General features: G+C 48.3%; 1 protein-coding gene across 1 annotated transcript; it reads right to left on the bottom strand.

Annotated features, from left to right (window-relative positions):
• Positions 1 to 1,722: 1,722 nt before the first annotated feature.
• Positions 1,723 to 20,841, bottom strand: LOC128418570 (FXYD domain-containing ion transport regulator 7-like). The gene is made up of 6 exons (XM_053398367.1): positions 20,645 to 20,841; positions 6,788 to 6,820; positions 6,326 to 6,400; positions 4,159 to 4,192; positions 3,978 to 4,012; positions 1,723 to 2,530 (listed from the first exon to the last, which is right to left on the bottom strand). The coding sequence occupies exons 1-6, from the start codon at positions 20,670 to 20,672 to the stop codon at positions 2,511 to 2,513; spliced, it is 225 nt and encodes a 74-aa protein (XP_053254342.1). The 5' UTR covers positions 20,673 to 20,841; the 3' UTR covers positions 1,723 to 2,510.
• Between the last annotated feature and the right edge of the window lie 521 nt (positions 20,842 to 21,362).

The following is a 21,362-nucleotide window of genomic DNA, read 5'->3' as shown; positions in this document are numbered from 1 at the left end:
TCCCTTCCTTAGTTAAAGATGCCAGGATGTTCCAAGAATGGCTGGTGGGTTTTTTCCACCTCCCCCATCGCCACAATAACGCTGATTAGATGGTCCAGGGTTGCCAACTGGCCGCAAAACAAAGCCGCCTGTGCCGTTCTTCTGCAGCCTAAGATGCAGCCAGTTGGCAGGTGAAACGTTTCACACCGTGGAGAGGAGCACATTCAGCTGCTCGTTTCTGCTGACCAAGCCAATGTTAAAAGCCAGCGGAAAAACAAAAACAAAAAGAGGGCATCTCAATAAGAAGATCAAGGCCTTTTCTTCTCAGAAGGGCCTGACTAAACGTTGCAATTAAACGCGTTATTGCATTTAACACATCTGGGCTGTGTTTTTTTATTTGTTTTTGTTTTTTTCAAAAATAGAAGCTGTCATGGCACACCGTAACTTTATTTAACGTTCTCCATTCTCGGGCTGAGATCCACCTTCTCCACCAGCTCTTACCTGTATCAGGAAGGAAGACACATTTGGGGCCAATTGCAGCTTCCCCTCCACACATGGCAAGTAGCAGCTTTGAGAAGTGGGGGGCAGTTTTTCATCAGATTAACACAGCCCTTATTATGGCCTTTATTCCGATCGGAAGATCTGTGGTTCGAATCCATGCAATGGGTTGAACTCCTGTTGCTCTGTCCTAGCTTCTGCCAACCTAGCAGTTTAAAGGCATACCAGTGCAAGTAGATAAATAGGTACTACCGCGGTGGGAAGGTAAACAGCGTTTCCATGAGCTCCAGCACTTGTCACGGTGTTCCATTGCACCAGAAGTAGTCACGCAGGCCACGTGACCCAGAAAGCTGTCTTTCGGACAAACGCCAGCTCCCTCACCTGAAAGCGAGATGAGCGCCGCAACCTTTGACTGGACTTAACTGTCCAGGGGTCCTTTACCTTTTCTACCTGATCCTAATCAGCCCCTCCCAAAGCCGCCATTTTAAAAGGCATCGTAAGTGCAACTCCACATTTAATACAAAGGATTGTTTCCAACATTAGGCCCACTGGGATTAATTAACATGAGAAATTTGTGTCCATTAATTTCTACGAGTGCACTCCACATAGAACTTAGCTAGCTACAACCTGGTGTGTAGCTTATTCCTTAGTTCTAGAGAATTATTATTATTATTTTATTTATGTCCCACCCATCTGGCTGGGTTTCGCCAGCCACTCTGGGCAGCTCCCAACAGAGGACTAAAAACAGAATAAAACACATTGAAGACATTAAAAACTTCCCTAAACAGGGCTGCCTTCAGATGTCTTCTAAAAGTCAGATAGCTGTTTATTTCCTTGACATCTGATGGGAGGGCATTCCACAGGGCAGATGCCAGTACTGAGAAGGCCTTCTGCCTGGTTCCCTGTAACCTCATTTCTTGCAGGAGTGGAAGATCAGTAAAAAAAAAGAGGGGTAGAGCTCAGCTCTTTTAGAGCCCAACTCCTGCCACTTATGCAGCAAGCTCAGAATTGCAGATCCCAAGACAGCTTAGAATCATAGACTTGTAGAGTTGGGAAGGACCCTGAGGATCATCCAAGTCTAACCCCCTGCAATGCAGGAATATGCATTTGTCCCACACGGGGAATCGAACCTGCAACCTTGGCGTTATCGGCACCATGCTCTAACCCACTGAGCTACCCAGTGGTGAGATTGAACTTTTGAGCCCGTTAGGGTACCAACAAACAAAACGAAGCAAGCGAGTCTAGTTAGAAAAAAACAACCCACGTTTATTGATTGGTCAAAGTTTGCTCCATGCTTGGATGAGAGACACGGAGATGTGGATGGTACAGCAAGGAGAAGCTGTGAGCAGCGCCCCCTGGGGGAAGTGGAGTGTATGCCACAAAAGCAAGCCCTCCCTCGCTCCTTTTTATTCCTTCGGCTGGCCCTATCCTTGGCTTCACAGGTGGCCCAACTCCACCACCCCACCCAAAAAAAAGCGTCCTGGTTTCTAGCACTGGGGCAGATTGGCTCTTGGGTAGAATCCCATCCCCCTTGTGGCTATCGTGGTCATTGGACTTCTTTTTTTCTCACAGCGTAGCGGGAGGCACAGAAAGCAAAGCAGCAGCAGCTATGGGGGGGTTAATATGCCCAGAAGCAAGGGGGCATCGCTGGGGGGGGTGGCGTGGCATGGGGGGTGTTTCCCAGAGGGTGGCAGCAGGCAGCGTTATTGCAGTTTAAAGGGACCCTGTTTTGGGGGTTATGGGAACCAGCCCCCAGCGGGGTGGGTGCCAGCTGAAATAGACAGGCAGAGGGACTTTGCTACCTCATGGCCTGTGTAGCGCCCCCAACCCTGCCCAGGTGCCCGCCCCCGTCATGCAATGGAAGCGCAAGAGCTAACTGGTTATAAAATTGCCCCTCCCTTGTTGAGGATAGAACGGAGAGCCCCTCCCCCTCCCGGGCAGTCGGTGCCAAGGTGCCAAGGTCTCAGGAGAAATGTTCCTGGGCGCAGTTCATCCCCCAGCCAGTCGGGAGCAGCAGAGATTGGCGAGGGCACCTACACACCACCGGCTGGAGCTGGAAGAGAGAAGAAGAAGGAGGAGAGAGGGAGAGTTTGAGAGAAGAGTGGCAGTGGCCGTGGCAAGATGGAGAGAAGCGAATCCTAGCATTCGGGAGCCCTGGCAAACAATGTCTCCCTGTAGGCTTCCCAGCTGCTGCAGGAATCGTGCTCTCCGTTGCCATGGCGTCACCATAGAGTCCTCAGCATCCCCTCCGACGTCAGCAAACTCCATGGTAACGGAAGGTGGGCGGGAGGTTACCTCAGGTGTGGGAGCTTCAAGCCGCCCTCCCTCTCTCAATTTCCTCAATGCCTCCGTAAGGAGAAGGTGAAGGGGGCAGAGAAGCAGGCACCTTCGCATGTGCGCAAACACAGATCGTGGGGGGGGGCTGTTTTCACCTCGGCAAAACACCCTGGGCACTTTGAGGCGGTAGCTGTTCTTACGGGGGTCCGACCGTATCCTGGCAAATCCAGCTTGCACCATTGAAGTGGATTCGGCCCTCTTGTGCAACAGGGCCCATTCCCCCTCCCCCCAAAATATTTATTTTTATTAATTTATTTTTGCAGTAAGGAAAGGGATGCGCTGGAAACTGAGGTAATGGCTGCTTTTGAAGCAACGTCTAACCTCTCTGGGAAGAAATCAGAATGAATGTCTAATAAACGTGACCTCTCTTATGGGTAAAATATGGCGGTTCAGGTGGACCCCTGGCAGTGGAGGCTGGTCTGTTAGGGCATACATATGAGGCACTGCCCCGCCAACCTCAGCCTGCCCCTCAGACAGCCCCCTTCTGCCTGTCTTAGCACCCAGTCCGGGGTGCAGGGAAGGGCTCTGGCCGTCAGCTTCCTCCTCCTTAGTCTCACATACCCATCAACTGCCCTGGAAAAAAAGAGGACATCCCTTTTCTTCTTACGAGAGGACAGTGGCCAAAATCGCTGTCATGATCTCACACTATTTCAGGCTGCACCATTTTGGGGCACGGCGCACAGAATTTGCATTTCAAGGCACCCCAAAACTCATGTTTTTGGGTGCTGTGCCTGAAAACAGTTCTTTGGGGGGGGCTGCAATCTCACGCAGGTCACGTGACTCGCTGGAGACCCAGAAGATGGCGTCCCAGATTCAGGCCATGCTGTGCTGGAAGGTATGGTCTCAGTGTTGCATTTGTAGAACTCAACAGGGAAGAGGATGAGGATAAAATGAGAATTAGTTTGCTTCGCTTGTCATTGGCTCTGGCTTCACCTATTGGTGTCTCTGGCGCCCCCTACTGTTGGCCTCCGTACTGCCTATCCTACCAGTCCCAATGCACCAGCCACCACTGACCCCTGGTCTGCTTTTAAGTAGATTGAAAATAGAGAGAGAGGTTGTGTTCCCTGCTAGGTTTGCACAAGGCTACACACACAAACAGGCCCTACACACACAAACTTGCCCTGTGCCTCCCTCCCTCCCTCCCAAGGCCACGTCACACTTACTAGGAGTCTTGCCCGATGCCCTGGGGTCCGACAGGCTGCAGAGATGAAGACACAGAAAAGGGAACAAGTGAATAGGGATGAAGGGCACAACGTTTGAGGAGGAGGGAGGTCAGGTGGGGGGTGTTGCCGGAGTTCAGCTCAGGGGTGAAGACAAGAGAGAAGGTGGTCAGGAAGCACCTACCTGGGGTCAGATTTTTTGCACTTGAACTTTTTACCTGCAGCAGGGGGGAAAGAGAGAGAGCAAAGTATGAGTGGAAAGGAAGGGCTGGGAGGCTGCGACAACGATCCTGTCTTGCTATCTGGTGCGACCAAGTGTCATTCATAAATAAATAAAAATACTACTGGGGCCTGTAACAAAACGTTGCAGCGTAACCTCACCCTATTATTCAGGGCTGCTTCCCAGCTGGAAGAGGAGCCATGTAGTGCTGTTCAGAGCTCTCAGCATGAGTATAGCATGGTCTAGAGTGGAGGAAAGGACCCCCCTACACATGGTAGACCCACGGGCCTCAGCTGTACTTTGTAGTGAAATGTGGCTCTGATTTAGGACTGGAGCATTCAGATGAGCTGAACTTGGGCATTTTGTAGCTCTATAATGAAAGGTGGGTGAGTGTCTTGATAATGAGAAAGGGGAAGGGCACTCTTTTTCATGCCTGAAAGATCTGTGCACAATGTAGGCAAACTAGCTTGTTAACTTTACAGCATGCGTCAGCCCCCCCACCCCTCCCACCATCTATCACCTTGTCTAGATAAACCTAATAGGGGCTTTAGCAAGGCAATTAACTCTTCTCCTCTCATTATCCCAGTTTCCTTCCTTCCTCCACTCTTTCCACTGCCACCTCAATATTCAGCACAGTCCTGAAAGGTCACACAGGTCCTTAACAAGCTGCTATTAAAAAGTATTTTCCTTTTCATATTTTGTTTGTTTATGAAAAGATTACAGCTGTGTCATAAAATATAAGGTTATTGCTCAACAATAAAACGTAAAACGCTATTTAAATACAGTACAAAATAATCATTAAGGTGATTGGCTAATCAATAATGTTTTTAATGGCTGCAAAGGCCTGTCAGCCTAAAACGATCTTCCTCAATCGCTCCTAGAGGAGAAACTAAATGACTGACATCTAGCTAAGGCCAGTCGGGGTCTGTAACTAACAGAGCTCCTCTGGATGGCCTCAGTGACAAATGTATATATACACCTTCCACATATACCAGGGAGATCGCTTGGTTAACCCTTTCCCTTCCAATGAAACCCCCCTGAAGCTGCTATTTGCCCTGGAAGTTGAGAAGTCACTGCTCCAGGCCCATCGCATGCAGCTGTATCTTGCATTTCTGTATCTCACAATGGATAAGGTTGTCTATGCTCTGGGATGAAAATAATAAGTGTCCAGAAAAGCAGAATTATTTGCATTCGTGTCCCGAAAGCAGGTTTCCCATAGTTGGCCATTGTGAGAACAGGTTGTTGGACCTTTGGTCTGATCCAGCAAAGCTCTTCTTATGTTGTTATGTATAAGCATGATGCAGAATATGACTAAATTTGCTTATGTTACATTCTTTTATCTACCTATCATGTGTGCCCCACCCTTCTTCCATGAAGCTTAGAGCATTGCTGGGGATTCACCACACAACAACAACCCTGTGAGTTATGTTAAGCTGAGGGAAGGGCCATGACAAGGACCAACACCATTGGTTCAGTGGAACAGCTCATGCCTTGATGACTGAAGGTCCCAACATTCAATCTCCAGCATATCTACTTTAAAAGATCAAGTAACAGGAGATGGGAAAGACATCTCCATGAGTTTTGGGAGAGCTGCTTCCAGCCAAGGGAGACAACCCTGGACTGGAATGCATAAGAGTCTTGACTTGATATAAGGTACCTTCCCATGACTGGTACAAAATCAACCAGTGAGCTTTGTGGCGGAACAGGGATATGGATGTTGGTCAAAGTTCAACGTGCTAGCCACTGCATCACTGTGGCATCTCAGTTATGTTACTTCTACTTGTCACTGGAGGGAATGAGCAGAGAGCTGTTGTGGGCCCCTAATCCCCTGGTACCTCTGGCATCAAAAGTTTCCTGAGACGTTACTTCTGCATTTTATTTGTTGAGCAACTTTAAGGACTAGAACCTTATAGACAGGAAGGAAGGAAGGAAGGAAGGAAGGAAGGAAGACCAGATTCCTTTGGCTGATACAGGTATCTGCATTTGGGTGGTTTGTCTGCAGAATAGGGCACATATTGGACCCAAGTAAAATATCAGAACTGGGAGCTGAGGGAACCAGACAGGGAGGCCAGTGTAGGAGCCAAGAGAGGCATAAAGGAAGCATACATCAATAAAAAAAGAAGTGACTCACTCAGTGCTATCAAGATTCCCAGCACAAACATGACGATGGCCAAGACCAGTCCCACTGTGCGCAGCGTATCATAGTCTGGAAGGGTAATGGAGCCGGTCAGAATGTACGATGCTCATAGTCACCCAAGCACCCAAACCAAGATGCCTTAGATGCTGTATCTGCCACCCAGAGACATGCCCTGCCTCTCCCTGTAAAACCCAGTCACCACCACCCTTGCACCCCAACATCTTAACACCCCCACCTAGACTTGGAAGGGACCCCTGAGGGGCAGCCAACTCCCTACAATATCTCTTCCTTCTTGTGTGGGGCAAAAGGATCTCCAGGTAAATTCTTCTCAGAGCAGACCCCGTTGAGAATAGTGGACCCAAGTTAGCCATGCTCAGTAATTTCAGTGGGTCTACTTTGGGTATGACACATCCCTCAGACCCAACGACTGTGCTGCATTTCTACAACATTACTCACCATAGGTGAAGGGGTCCATGTGGCTGCTGTTATCTGGGGAGAAAACAGAGAGTGAGAGTACAGTGAGCAACCAGGCCTATTGCGCATTTCATTTCATTGGCTGGTAAATCATTATCTTGGGTAATGTCATACCCAATAGGGTTCACTACAAAACAATGGCTTAAATAAATGTTGTATAGTTCATTCCTGCACTATCCTGCACTATATGGATAGTGTCATTATACTCATTAGTCACTAGGTGGCGCTGGGGCTTAGTTGTACCTGGGTATTGCCATGCATTTCCTGTTGCTGTCCTGTTCTTATTTGAGAGAGATGCTAAAAGTTATTGCCTACCTTCTTCTAAGCATCCTCTAAGCCTTCCATGACGATCCTTCTACATTTCTCAGTTTAGAGAGCACAATCTGGTGAATCTGAAGTCACTGGTTCCCTTCAAACCATTTGATACAGGATGTGCCATGAAGTGAGAGTCCAGCAGCGACCAGGACACTGAGTTGGAGGCTACAGCATCACTGCTCAAGGAGCTGCACCAGGTTCCTGGCTGGTGCTTAAGAAGGTACTGAAACCCAAAGCTACCAGGCAGGAGCCCACATAAGAAGTGACGTGCTGGGTCAGGCCAAAGGCCCATTTAGTCCAGCATCCTGTTCTCACAGTGCCCAACCAGATGCCTGTGAGAAGCAGGACATGAATGTAGTAGCCCTCTCCCTACTTGTGGTTCTCAGCATGCTGCCTCTAGCAGTAGATGCAGAACATAGCCAGAATGTCTAGTAGACACTGATGGCCTCACCGTCCATGAATTTGTCTAATCCTCTTTGATCACCATCAAGCTTGGTGGTCATCGCTACATCTAAATCAGGTGTCATAGAACCAGAACCAGGACTCTCACAAGCAATTTGCCCTGGGCTTGAGGAACAAACTGACTCCCACACTACCTCAACCTAGTTCAGGGCTTGGGAACATTTTTCAGGCCAAAGGTCTCATTGGCTTTCGGGACAGTAGGAGGAGGGGCCAGAGGCAAACGTGGGTGGAGCCATGAATGTACATGTTACCTTGGTATAGCAGACTACTTCCTATACGCACATGCACACACTCTTCTCTTTCATCCAGGCAAGAAAGAGGCATGATCAGAGCTTAAGGACAAATTCCAGACAGGCAAAAGCATCCAAGGAAGGTGCAAAGTAGGGCTGGTGAGGGGTGTCCTGGAGAGAGGGTGTAGCATGGGGAGAGTCCCAAGGACCAGAGAAAGAGGCTTAGAGGAGTGCATTTGCTCCTTTGGCCAGAGGTGCCCTGTTCTGGTTCTTCAAAAAGGAGTGGACTGGAGAAAGAATCTCAAAGGGCCTCTTCCACACCTTGTCACTGGGAGCTCTCCTTGGTGCTGTTGGAGCAAATTGCCTCCTAGGAGCTCTCCTTGGTGGTGTTAACAACTAATCTGCTTTACTGCCTTGTGTAGATCAAGACAGGATTTGAGCGTGCCATGAGTGGGTTCAAATAGGATTGCCAGGTATCGTTCTTCTAACTTCACAAGATCTAAAGCAATGAGTGATTATATAATAGCTGGGTTTTTGACCATGGTCCTCCACTCACTAAGCTCTTCTACCCTACCTGTTATTCAACAAAGCTATAAGTTGTCCTTGATACAGTAAGTGCGAAAGGAGGGGAGGTAGTGGGACCAATGGGCAGTGGGTTGAGAGGCACAGCAACTGCAGCTGCTTTCAACCTTTTAAAGATAACAGGTGTGAATTGACACCTATCGCTGCTTCCAGACCAGGATGGGATTTCTGCCATTGTAGAATGAAGAACACATTTTTCTAAGAATTCACCATTAAGTGCCTGCCTCTGCATGTATATATAGCAACTCTGGTTGGGAGTGTTTTGCTTCTGATCCCAAGATGTTTTGATACCTGATTGGAAAATTCAAACGGTGTCCCCTCCCCATGGTAAAAAAAAAATGTGAATAGCTGGCAGTTTGACATCCTTTAGTATTGCCTACAATTTGAGGCAACTGCCTTAATCTTCCTAAATTTATTTATTTGTGTTTATTTCCTTACAATGATGTATTGTGTTTCTTCCGTTATTGAACCCAAGGCGTCACCCTTCCAGAAATGAACCAAACTTGGACCTGTCTAGCTTCAGTAAGGCATTCCTTCAGACTATATCATGGCATCTAATGGAAGAGCAGGCCCTAGTTCTCCAAGCAGTAGTCTTGGACCACATTGGGTAGCATCTTTTAACAATGCAATTCTGGGTGCTGCCTCTGAGCTGGGAATGTGGTTCTGGTCTTGTGCATTCCCCCAAAAGGTGTGCAACTGGAGGGAAATAAATCTTGCAAAAGAGTACAGTGGTACCTCGCAAGACGAATGCCTCGCAAGACGGAAAACTCGCAAGAAGAAAGAGTTTTCCGTTTTTCGAGGTGCTTCGCCAGACGAATTTCCCTATGGGCTTGCTTCGCAAGAAGCCTTCGCTGCCGACCCCCAGCATTTTAAAAGCCCCCGGGACAGCGGAGACTTCTCCGCTGTCCCGGGTGATCTTAAAATGCTGGCGGGCGGCAGCGAAGCCTTCGCTGCCGCCCGCCAGCATTTTAAAAGCCCCCGGGACAGCGGAGAAGTCTCCGCTGTCCCAGGGCGATTTTAAAATGCTGGCGGTCGGCAGCAAAGCCCTCCTGTCCCCGGAGCTTGCGGGGTGGGAGGTGGGGAGAAGGGCTTTTCTTCCCACCACCAGCCTTCAGAACAGCCTTCTGAAGGCTGGCGGTGGGAAGAAAAGCCCTTGTCCCCCCCCCCAGCCTTCAGAAGAGGTCGGGGGACAGACTGTCTGGTCTGAAGGCAGACCTGGTCTGAAGGCGGTTTCCATAGGAACGCATTGATTGATTTTCAATGCATTCCTATGGGAAACTGTGCTTCGCAAGACAAAAAACTCGCAAGAAGAAAAAACTCGCGGAACGAATTAATTTCGTCTTGCGAGGTACCACTGTACCTCTTTCTTGAATGGTACAGAAAGCGTTTTGCTTGTTGTGCAAGTGGTCCCTTGAAGAAGGCAAAGATGGGAGATCCAACAGTACTGCAACCTGCCATCTAATCTAATCTTACTTTCAGTGGATCATGAAGGCCCTTATAGGTTCCTGCCCTTTGGTGTTCTGGGTATGCAGAGCCTATATACTCAAACCAGTTTCTAAACCTCTTTAGTGGCTGAAGTTCCCAACTAAGGAACTCTGTGAACTCTTGTTCTGGTGAAGGGTCTGGTCTCTCTTAACGCAAACTTCCCAGTACCTTCCAAAAATGCCAGTTCCCATGATCCTTCAGAAGAGACCTGGAGAGTAAAACTGGTTTTAATTTTGCAGTGTAGACGTGCCCTAATAATGATGCAAGCAGTACTGTCGAGACAGGACAGAATGACACTGACTTATCAGGGAGTCTGGGGTGCTTACAGGCAATGGTGGATCCTTTTAACTTGGTGTCAGGGCACCTGCATTGAAAGCAGAAGGCCACAGGATCAATCCCTGCTATTGCCAGTTAAAAGGATTTACCAGCAGGTGATGGGGGACACCTCTCTGCCTGTGAGGAACATCGTTGACAGCTCTTTGCAACTTGAAATATTGCCACGTTTCTGACTTGTGGGGGGTGGGGTGGGATCACATTCCACATAGAGGGCAAATCTAAGTTGCACCAGCGATTGGCCACAGAGGCCATTTTCAGAATGCCCGGGCCATAGAACAAAGAACACCATCAAGAGTGACTCTGGGCATATACAGAGTGCCTTTCCCTCACCAGTAACTAATTACATACAGCCATCCATCTAGGCTTCAGTGGAAGAGGTTCTAGGCCAGAGGTTATGACTTCAAACACATGTCCAGCGAACATGACATCCCACAGGTGTTTGGCCAGCAGAGGTCTAGACACATCACATTGGGACGGTGTTCATTCTCCTCACCACCAATGGTGTCTTGGCCGCTTGATATAATTTCAGCCATATTTGCAGGAAAGGCAGATTGATGCAGCTCTCCCATATCCTCCAGCTTCTTGCAACCCATACAGGGGTCAAACTCCCCACAACTTGAGAAAATCCTTGGGAAGACAGTGTGGTGCAATGGTTAGAGTGTTGGACTAGGATCTGGGAAATTGGAATTCAAAGCCCCTGGGGGAGCTTTAGTGAGTCACTGTCTCTCAGCCCAGCCTACGTCACAGGGTTGTTGTGAGGGTGGAACAGGGAGGGAAAAGAAGCACCTGGGCCGTCTTGAGCTCCTTCGAGGAAAAAGTGGGATAAATTAATACATTTTTTAAAAAATCATCTGCATAGCCAAAGATAACCCAGCTACACAAATATGCACACCTGCCCACTCTGACATTTCTTCCACCTTTTTGTAAAGGCCACTCACCTCACACACAGAATGACATTTGACCACCCCACCCCCTGGAGAAAAACCCTCCCCAATTCTCTGCACCATCAACCTCTCCCTCTATCCATCCCTTTTGGTGCAATACCTGATATGCCCCAGATTTCCAAATGGAGCTGCTATGTCTTTTAAGAGCAACACAAAAAGAGAAAATACCAGCTGCTGCAACTTCTCCCGATATATATTTATACTTCAGGCAGCAGGCAGCTTTCTCTGCTACGGCTGGAAGTGACGTTAAAATCGAGAGTTAACAAGACACACGCATACCGGTTTTCACTTGCTCCCTTCTCCCATTCTCAAAAGTGCCCCCTCCCACTGCCCCCCTAAGTCAAAACGCCACCTATGCCCCTCCTCTAAGAGCAGATCTCGGCTCCATCATTCTGGGTTATTGGGAGCAAAGGCCTGCTTCAAGTGACCCTACCTCTTATTAAACAAACCCACCCTACCCGTCCCGGTCACCTGCATAAGTGATTCCCTCTCTCTCCCCCCTCCCCCCCCCGCCCAAACCTATCTGCAGAATATAGGTAGGGAGAGGGCTCCAAAGTGCTTGATGCAAGATTGAGGGCGGTTGCTGCTGCAGCGCAGGGACTGCGGATGAATAATGCAAACTCCAATGCAGGGGATGGGGAGTTGCCATGGAGACAGGACACCGCATAGCCGGGCGCAGTGTCTTAATCCGCTGCCAGGGCTAGGAGGGGGCAGCTGAGGAGACAGGATGCTCGCTTGGGGAGCCACGCAGCTGGCGCCTTGCCAGCTGTCGGCAGGAAACTTTCCTGGCTGGGGCTCCTCCTGCTCCCCACCACAAAACAAGCACCCCTCATTTTTTAAACTCACAAGAGCCCTGCCAGTGGAGGGCTGGAAAACGACCCCCGTGTCCTCAGATCCCCTCTTGCGCTCCCAAGAGTCCCATCTCTCACCCTTCCTGCTTCCCTCTGCCCCTCCTGTAGCCCCTGCGGCCTGTCCAGGAATCCAGGGGGCCAGACAGGAGGCTGGCGTGTGGGTCAAGCTCCCCCACCGCTGAGTCAGCAGGTTTCCCAGAAAGTTCTGGAAGCAGGCCAGGGAAACACCCTGCAGACAGCAATAACCAGGGCAGCCGCAGAGATAAAGGGAGAGGCGTTTCCCAGAGATGCTTATTAAATGGAGAAGCATTTCTTTCTCTCTCCTTCTCCCCACAACACCTCCTGCCACAATCAGGCCCTGGATGTCCTCGCCTGCCCACCAAAATCAAAGCAGCCTATGAGGCTGGTGCTCTGCAGTGCTGAAGATGCCTAGGAATTCTGTTCAAAGTGCTGACCCTGTTCAGAATTTGGGATTCGAGATTGGAAGGTGGAGGTGGGGTGTGTGTGGCTCCAAGCCAGCCCCTCAGAAGTCCTTGAAGGAAAACAGCATTTCTTTGGCTGGCAGATTCTTGCTGGGCAGGGGTCCAGGACAATGTTGGTGGTAGGTTAAGGACTGTGAGCGTTTGGAAAGGTACTTCTGCATCTGAAAACTGCCTGAGGCAGGAACTCTTAATAGGCAACAATATCTGCTCTAATACGATAAGCATTAGTGGTGCGTTGACCACAAGTAGTTTCATTCTGGGCTAGACAGCTCCAGTAATTAAGTCACAGAGCCTGTTCTCAGAATGCCAGAGCTCGGCCCTAGAAACGCAATTAAGATCAGTGGCCCTAAGCATGTGCAGAGTGCCTTTCCCTCATCAGTGACTCAGCCTGCCATCTAGGCTTAAGTAGAAGAGTTCCAAGTTGGCAGGGTCGTGGTATGATTTCAGACACTATTTGCACACTACAAATGTAAACTGAGCAGTAAATAATGTAGCTTCCCCAAAGGATTCTGGAAATTGCAGTTTTGTGAGAGTGCAAAGAACCCCCTTTTTGGAGGCCCCAAGGTGTCTTCACATTATGGTTCCAGAGTTATTGGTTTGTAATCATGACAGTTAAGCAGGCTTGAAACCGTGTAGTCCATATTTTAGTCTGGCCCCTCTTTAAAAATTAAGCTCTGGTCACGTCTATCCTGTGCATGGGAACTAGCTTTGGGTGGTGATGATGAGTCTTATTATTGTTGCTATTGCAAATACTCTTTAAAGGTTCATTGTAGATCAGAAGCAAATGTTGGAGAGGACTTTAGTCTCCAGCAGATTCTAATCTGAATTTGTTTATAAAACCTGCCCATCAGAATGTTTTTCACTACACCCAGCTATGGAGACTGTTGGATACTTAGTTTTTAAGGTGCAGAGATGTTGACTTTAGCAAGAATACTTAATATTGCCTTAAAACTCACCTACAAAAATTAGTTCATGTTCTTTTAAATATCATAATCATTTGAATTTCAGAAGCAAAACTGGATTGTCTGAACTTTTTTAAAAAATCAAATCTGAATATGGAGGTGTTAATGAATTCCAAATTTGTGTGAATTTCGTTTCGCCTGTTACTCTAATGCGAAGTCGTCAATGGGCTCAGAGGGTGGTCCTAGACAACTCCCTATGGTTTAACTTGACTTCTCCATCTCTGAAATGGAAGTAATAAAGCAGGAGCCTACAGGCTTCTTATGAGGCTCAGTGAGATAAGGACTGTAAAATACTTCAAATGAGAAGTAATACATTAATTATGAGTCACCAATATTATTCTGCAAAGTAGTATCTCCTTAAAATTGTGGATAGGCAGGCAAGAGCTTTGATGGAGGAACTGTCTCATTTATCATGGTATGAGCAAGACAGCCAGTTGTTACTGGATAGGTTCTGGAGAGGATCAGCTATGGGGAGATTTGGGGAGATTGGGCTCTAGGTGCATAGGAGGACTCAAGCTTCAAGGTGACACAGAACTCTTCAGCGGGCAAATCAAAGAGTTCTGTCACATATTTAAAAACTTGTGCACTTGTCCAATAGGTCCCTCTATTTGTCAGGAGCCTTTCAGCAAACAATGGAGCTTTTCACCTCAAATAATTCTCCATCGGGCACAAATAGCAACCACTTCTCATGAATATGCAAACATCCAGCACTACACATAAGTGACAGCTCTTAGGTTTCTCTGCTGGTGAAAAATAGCAGCAGAAATATCAGAGGAAGTCTCTGTTGGTGTCACAAGACATGTCCTCATGATCAACTACCACAGATTTCTGAAATCCTTAATATCCTTTAAACCACTCTGTTTGACCACAAAATCAAGGTGGCTGAGAATGCCCTCCCCCCACCCGATTCAAATTATGTGCTCAGTGGCTATTGATGGCCGCAGAAACAAACCTAGCAGTTCAGCCCTACACATTCCAAGCCTATAATCAGAAATAAACCCTACTGAGTTCAACTCCCAGGTAAGTGGGCCCAGGACTGCAGCCTAAATGTTTCCACATTCAGTAACTTGGGTTAAAAACCAACAATACATGTGATTCTGTGAATAATACCCCAAGAGAGTATCCCCTAAGGAGGTTAGTGCACCCGTGGGTATCTGAATTAACATGGAATTTACTTCCTACCTGTTTTCCCTAGTAAATCTGAGGCCCTTTTTCGTGTACCTCCTCTATGAGAGGTTCTGAGGCTGGCAACAACACAAGAATTGGCCTTTTCTGCAGCGGCTCCCCGTTTGTAGCATGCTCTCCCCAGGGAGGTCCATGAGGCATCTTCATTATATATATTTTAAGGCACCAGGCGAAAACATTCCTCTTCAACCAGGCCTTTGGCTGAGTAATATTCTGCAGCCTTTAAAATGTGTTTGTGCGAGGTGGGGTTATTAATAATGATGATGACGACGATTATATTATTTATACCCCACCCATCTGGCTAAGTTATTTTGTTGCTTCTGTTTTAACTATTTCTTTGTGCTTGTATTGTTATCTTGTGAGCTGCCCTGAGATCTTTTGATGAAGGGAAGTATATCAATCAATCAATCAATCAAATAAATAAATGAATAAGTGGGTAAATCTATGGCTGTACGGTTTTGCAGGCTATCCAGACTTGGCAAGGGAAGCTTCCTCCTAGAGGCTGAGAGAGGAAAGGCTTTCTCAAACGTTACACAAGTGATTTTCAAAGGATAGGTAGCCTGGGAATGCAAGAGTTCCAAAAGGGGATACAGTATTTATTTAACTCACTGGTTTGGGGTGGGGAGTGGAGAGAGGACTTTACCAATGGACAAACAGCAACCACAATTCTAGCAGGGCATACATGAAAAATGCAAACAGATGTGCAGGTAAGTAACAAACAGCCAGTGCTCACATTCGGGAAACTGGTAGGTGCTTATCACAAGCCATTTAGGGACTACTGTGCCCGGTACATTTGTTTTAGCCCTGAGCAAATTGCGGTAAGCGTACACCTAAACATCTAAAGAATGAATGCAACCAGGGCTGGATTTAGGTTTGATGACGCCCTGAGCTACTGAAGGTAATGGGGCCCTTTATATGTCCAGCTGTCCTTTGTCAACAACAAATTGTCGCTGTTTCTTGTGTTGAATATATGCTATATGGTGATTTATGGACCTAATAAGTATCTAAAGCCATTTGCACATAACAAAATATGTATTTTATCAAAGTAACTGATATAGAAATGAGCAAACCAGTGATATTTTAGGGAGCAGGCTAGCAGGCGGGGCCCATTACTTACATCATAGGAGCCTACACAACACAAAACACTGTTGCAGTATCTAGGTTTTATTTTATTTGTTTTTTATCTTATATTTTGGAAATGTACATCCAGTTTTTTTCCTTTAAATTTTTTTGGGGCCCCCAAGAGAGTGGGGCCCTAAGCTATAGCTTGTTTAGCATATACATAAATCCAGCACTGAATGCAGCAAACTTTTCCATCATACAAGCATGCTTGGCAAGGAGCTGCGATTGTCTGGCTCTCCCTGTTGACTGCTGCAGAGTACACAAACTTAAGTTTGCCACTGCAAATGGCCCTGAGCAGCTGAGTTACTAAGCAGGCGCATAACCTTCTGTGGCTGGGATCGATGCATGTAGCAAACAATAACCTTTCCTGACTCCCTCCAACTTCCCAGCCTGCGTGCAGGAAAGCACATCACCTTGGCCTGGGCAGAGAGGGCAGTTCCATCACAACGAGGAGGAGGGGAACTGTTGCAGACTGCTGGATGCATGCATGCATGCACGAACACACACAAAAGCACACCCTGTATGCTCGCCTTCCCTAGTAAACAGACGTACACCTTTCCTAGAACGCCTGCAGACTGGCGGCTGGTCCAAAAGTCCCTCCCAAGCAACGCCTTATTCACCAACATATCCTGCCACAGGGTCACATTTACAGAGTGTATTGCAACCACACTTCAAACAGGGGAGATGGTTGCACACATTTTGAGCATTATGTGTAACAGAGGCTTCTTCCCTTGCTTCGTACCTGGCGAACATCCCATTTATGAAACTGCAGGTACCCTGGTTGTTGGATCACATGGGGGGGGGATAGGAAGCTGTCTTCTACAGAGTGAGGCCACTGGTCCATCTAGCCCAGGGGTCAGCAACCTTTTTCAGCCATGGGCCGGTCCACCATCCCCAGACCATGTGGTGGGCCGGACTATAATTGGGGGGGGGGGGGAATGAATGAATTCCTATGCCCCATAAATAACCCAGAGATGCATTTTAAATAAAAGCACACTTTCTACTCATGTAAAAACAACAGGCAGGCCCCACAAATAACCCGGAGATGCATTTTAAATCAAAGGACACATTCTACTCATGTAAAAACACGCTGCTTCCCGGACCATCCTTGGGCCAGATTGAGAAGGCAATTGGGCTGCATCCAGCCCACGGGCCTTAGGTTGCCTACCCCTGGTCTATACTGACTGGCAGCAGCTCTCCAGGACTTCAAGCAGGGAGTCTCTTCTACCTGGAAATGCTGGGGACTGAACCTGGGACCTCCTGCATTTGAAGCAGATCCTCTACCACTTAGACACAGTCCTTCCCCAAGGGCTACAGAGACCCTCCAGTGAACAATCTACACATTCTAAGTTAGCTCTATGCACATGCCCCCCCATGTTAAATGAATGTATGGAGAAGGAGAGATATTGTGCTCTTGACCCCACCAGCCTGTCACCCCAATGGCTGAGCACTCAACATCACTACGAACCGCGCATGTCCACAGCTGCAACAGCCTTAACAGCTACAAACTGGATCAAGCAAATGAAAAGAGCTTAGATTTGATTAGGGAGCCAGATAATACTCAGCATAAACCATAATTTAATACTTAAAACACAGTCCACAAAATATTCCAGAATAACTATTCACATTTGCGGGGGGGGGGATGTATATACGGGGGGTTGTTGTTGTTGTTTGCAAAGATTGGAAGTAACTATTCCCCATGGACCCTGCCTACTGCATTGATCCAGTTGCAAGCTTTAAGACCAATAAAACAAGATACGTACTGGTAACATTTTCTTGTTTTAAAACCAAGATGATTGGTAATGAAAAGAATCAGGGAAAGGAGTCCTAAAACTGGAGAACCAGAAATCCAGGCATATCGTCCAAAAATAGGCAGTGCTTCAATTGCAGGGAGACAGTCTGTCCCCCTTAGCCTTTTCGACGGCCATTTCAGCTTCTGTTTTTAGAAATCTATTGAGGGGGTATGATTTAGCTGAAATTGGAGGAAATCAGCAGTGGGGCTTGTAGGTTTCCTTAAGGGTGCTCCAACCCTATACAACATTTAGAAGACACCTGAAGGCAGCCCTGTATAGGGAGGTTGTGAAGGTTTAATGTTTTATTATGTTTTTCTATGTGTTGGAAGCTGCCCGGGGTGGCTGGGGCAACCCAGAAAATATTTGTTGTTATTATTATTATTATTACCCCCTACTCAATTGAGTAGAACCTTATGCATGTACACACACAGCACATGTAATACCATATGTGTGACCACTAGGTGACAGCATGGCTGGCAGACATATGGAGTGTTTGGTGTGGGGTGTTCGATGGGGAGATGGAATGTATTCATGCCCCTATTGTCAATTGTTGTCTCATCCTTAGCAGCTAACTCCTATGTATGTTTACCTGCCAAGTGCAATCCTGATTCCTCATGGGAACTAGGAACATCCATCACTACCAGGCCCCAAATGTACAGGACAAACTAGATACCATGGCCATGCACTCAAATGCACAGAATCGCAGATCTCACCCTCTTGCAAACACCCACTCAATACAACATACACACCCAGGAGAAAATGCCATTCATGCACGCACACAAAACTAGCAGATGGTACAGCATACACACACAATCACACCATCTGCACCTAGCCTGAAAATTCACACACACAGTGGTAACATGGCATTCATAGAATCAGCTCAAGCATTCACCCTAACACACCCAGGACAACATCATTTATACAAGTAAGCCAAGAGGATACAGCATCTGTTTTTGCTCCTGTCTACAATCGCATCCTAACCGAGACAACTTTTATATAGAGGGGATACTCCATTTAAATGAGCTATCCAGGCACATTAATGTAATAGATGGAAATTAGGGAGAGTGAGATGTCAAGAAGGCTGTGTCTCTTCAGACTCCATGCCAAACCATGGTTTGCGCCAGCCATCGTTTAGATCCCCAACCAGCTTGTGTTTTCAAACGTACAGCAGGCAAACCGTGTTTTAGAGTGGCTCGCTTGCTTTCCTTTTTCTGTCTGCTCAGCACTCTCTTTTCTTGGTGTACCAGCCCTTGGAGGTGGAACAGCAACTGTAACTGCAATTCATCCATTCAGATGCCATGCCAAGCTACAGTTACAGCAAATCGTAGTTTGAAAACCCCTTACAAACCATGGTTTCTGATTCTGGTCCACGCAGCACGGTTTCTCTGTGGGGGTTTCATGGGAAACTATGGCAAAGGTTCTCTAACCACGGTTTGGCATTGTGTCCAAAGAAGTGAATCTTAGCATGTGTGGGCTGGAGGGGCCAAAGTTCAGGCAGGGAGCCAATGCTTTGCATTCAGAAGGTCCTGAGTTCGGATTCCAATATTACCAGCTAAAAAGGGTCAGGCAGTGGGGCAGGGGACCCTCTGTCTGAGATCTTGGAGATCTGCTGCTGGTCAGTTTACTAGACTGGGTGGACAAACAGTCTGACATGATGCGAAGCATCATAGATGTGAGTGATATCATCTACAACAATTTCTGCAAAGAATTAATCTCACACACACACACACACACACACACACACTCCTCTGCACCACAAGCAACTCTCAACACTGTCGAAGCCGGGAAAAGTAAACAGGGCATGTACACTGTGTACGCAGCACACAAGCACAACTGACTGGGCATTCAGAGCTCTGCACAAACTCTCCCTCTCCCACTCCGCTGCCAACCCCCGCCATCAAAACAACCGCAGCATCCCTGCTTCTGCAAAGTTGCACATTCCATCCAAGCATCCAACCCCCTTGATGCACAGAGACTGCCGCCGCTGCCGCTGGGCAGCATCCTGGTCCTCCCCGTGCTGTCAGTCAAACAGCAGCTGCAGAAGCTGATGACTTCAGGCTTCCCAGGACTGCAGTGAGCCGGGCAACATGCTATGTGACTGCAAACACACACACAGAGCCCACACATTTAGCCCCTGCAGCGACTCCTCCCGGGGGAATTCTGCGGGGGGGGGGGAGAAGAGGAGGGGTGGCGAGGAAGGAAGGAAGGAAGCAAGCAAGCAAGCAAGCAGGAAGGCAACAGCTTCACACCTGCCTCCGCAGTCTCCAGTTAAGCAACAGCCACACAGAGAGAAATGCCAGGGCAAAAGGTGCTCGCTCGCACACGGAGCACCTGCCGGCTCCCAACAAAATGCCAACAGCCCCAAGCCAGCCAAGGTTTCCTGGGCATGGTTCTGCAGCCCCCGCGGAGTTCATTCCGTGGGACCGTCTCCCCATCGCAGCTGCTCCCCGGTGCCTCAAAGTTGCAGAAGCACAAGCGCTGCCCGCCCCACTCCACCCCGCAACACACACACACACACACACACACATCCTCCTCCCTCCTGATGTAAGGAATTGCAGGGAAAGGAGGGAGCAGGGCAGTTCAGTGCAGACAGGGTTAGCGCAGTTTTCGACACCCAAATCGGAATTTCTTCCGTCAGCTCCGGAGCGATTCCGGAGCAGGAGCAGCAGCTCCGGATTCCCGGCTCCTTCAAATGAAATCTGCCGATTCGTTTTTGCACGGAGAAGCGAGTCTCGTTTGAACCAAGCGGGGCTTCCTTTTTTGCACGCGCAAAGGAGTGGGTTTTGTGCGGGGTCTCCCATCAGCGCCCCACTCTTCCAATTTTTCTCTGCTTCTGGAAGGAAGCGGGTGGCTAAAACTCGGGCTACCTCAAAAAATAGTAATGTGGCGGGCAAATACCTAAACTACCCCCCGACCCAGAAAACTCATTGCCTCTGATTTCCAAGAAGGCTTCCTCCTGCCCCGCAGTATCTAGTCTTGGGCAAAGCGGGGGGCTGGACTAGATGAGCTTGTGGGGTGCCCCGCTCGGAAGCCCCCCTCACCCAGTCCTTGCCCCGTCTCCCCCGGAGGTGGGAGGGGGGCGAATCTCACCATGCAGGGGCGTCGGGGGGGTAGCCATGGTGGTGTTGGTGGTCGATGCGGTGACGCAGCTGCTCCTCTTCGCGGGTCCGATCCGTAGCCAAGAGCGAATGCGGCACAGCCCAGCTGGGAAGGAGAAGCGCTAAGACTGGCGTGAAGATGCGGGGCTGGCGGGTGTTTTTCCCCCTCTCTTCCTCCCCCCCCCCTTCGTTCCACGTGGGGAAGGAGGGGCCAGTGGAAAGTGAGAGGAGGATCGAGGAAGGAGGAGGTGGAAACCTCAGACCTTGGACTTGCTTCTTACCGCCCCACGCGCTCAGGACCCTTAGGAAAGACAACCCAGGAATCCTGCATGTGGTTCCCAGACACACACAAGTTCCCAAAATCACACCTCCTCTTCTCCCCCACCCCCAGACAAGATGATGTGGTAGCCACTGGCTTAAAAGGTTTGAGTGGTGTGGGGGGGGGCAAATAACTTTTTTTAAGCCTTTATTCGTTTAATGGATATGCCACTTTCCCCCAGTGTCCAAGCAGTTCACAAGAGACATCAGCTACTTTTTATTTATTTGTGATTTTTTTAAAAAAAATCCTTCAAAAATGCATGGCGCAACTGAAAACAAGTACGTAAGGCAAAGTCAACAAATCAAATTTAATATTAGGATGAAATGATACAAGCAAATGCAAGGTCAACAGGGGAAAAGAACGCAATTCTCCATTCCCATATCCAGGTACA

The sequence above is a fragment of the Podarcis raffonei genome, chromosome 8 (genome assembly GCF_027172205.1).
Source record: "Podarcis raffonei isolate rPodRaf1 chromosome 8, rPodRaf1.pri, whole genome shotgun sequence".
In the NCBI taxonomy this organism is placed as follows: Eukaryota; Metazoa; Chordata; class Lepidosauria; order Squamata; family Lacertidae; genus Podarcis; species Podarcis raffonei.
The sequence above is the reverse complement of the archived record's forward strand: the minus strand, read 5'-3'. Positions and strand labels throughout refer to the sequence as shown.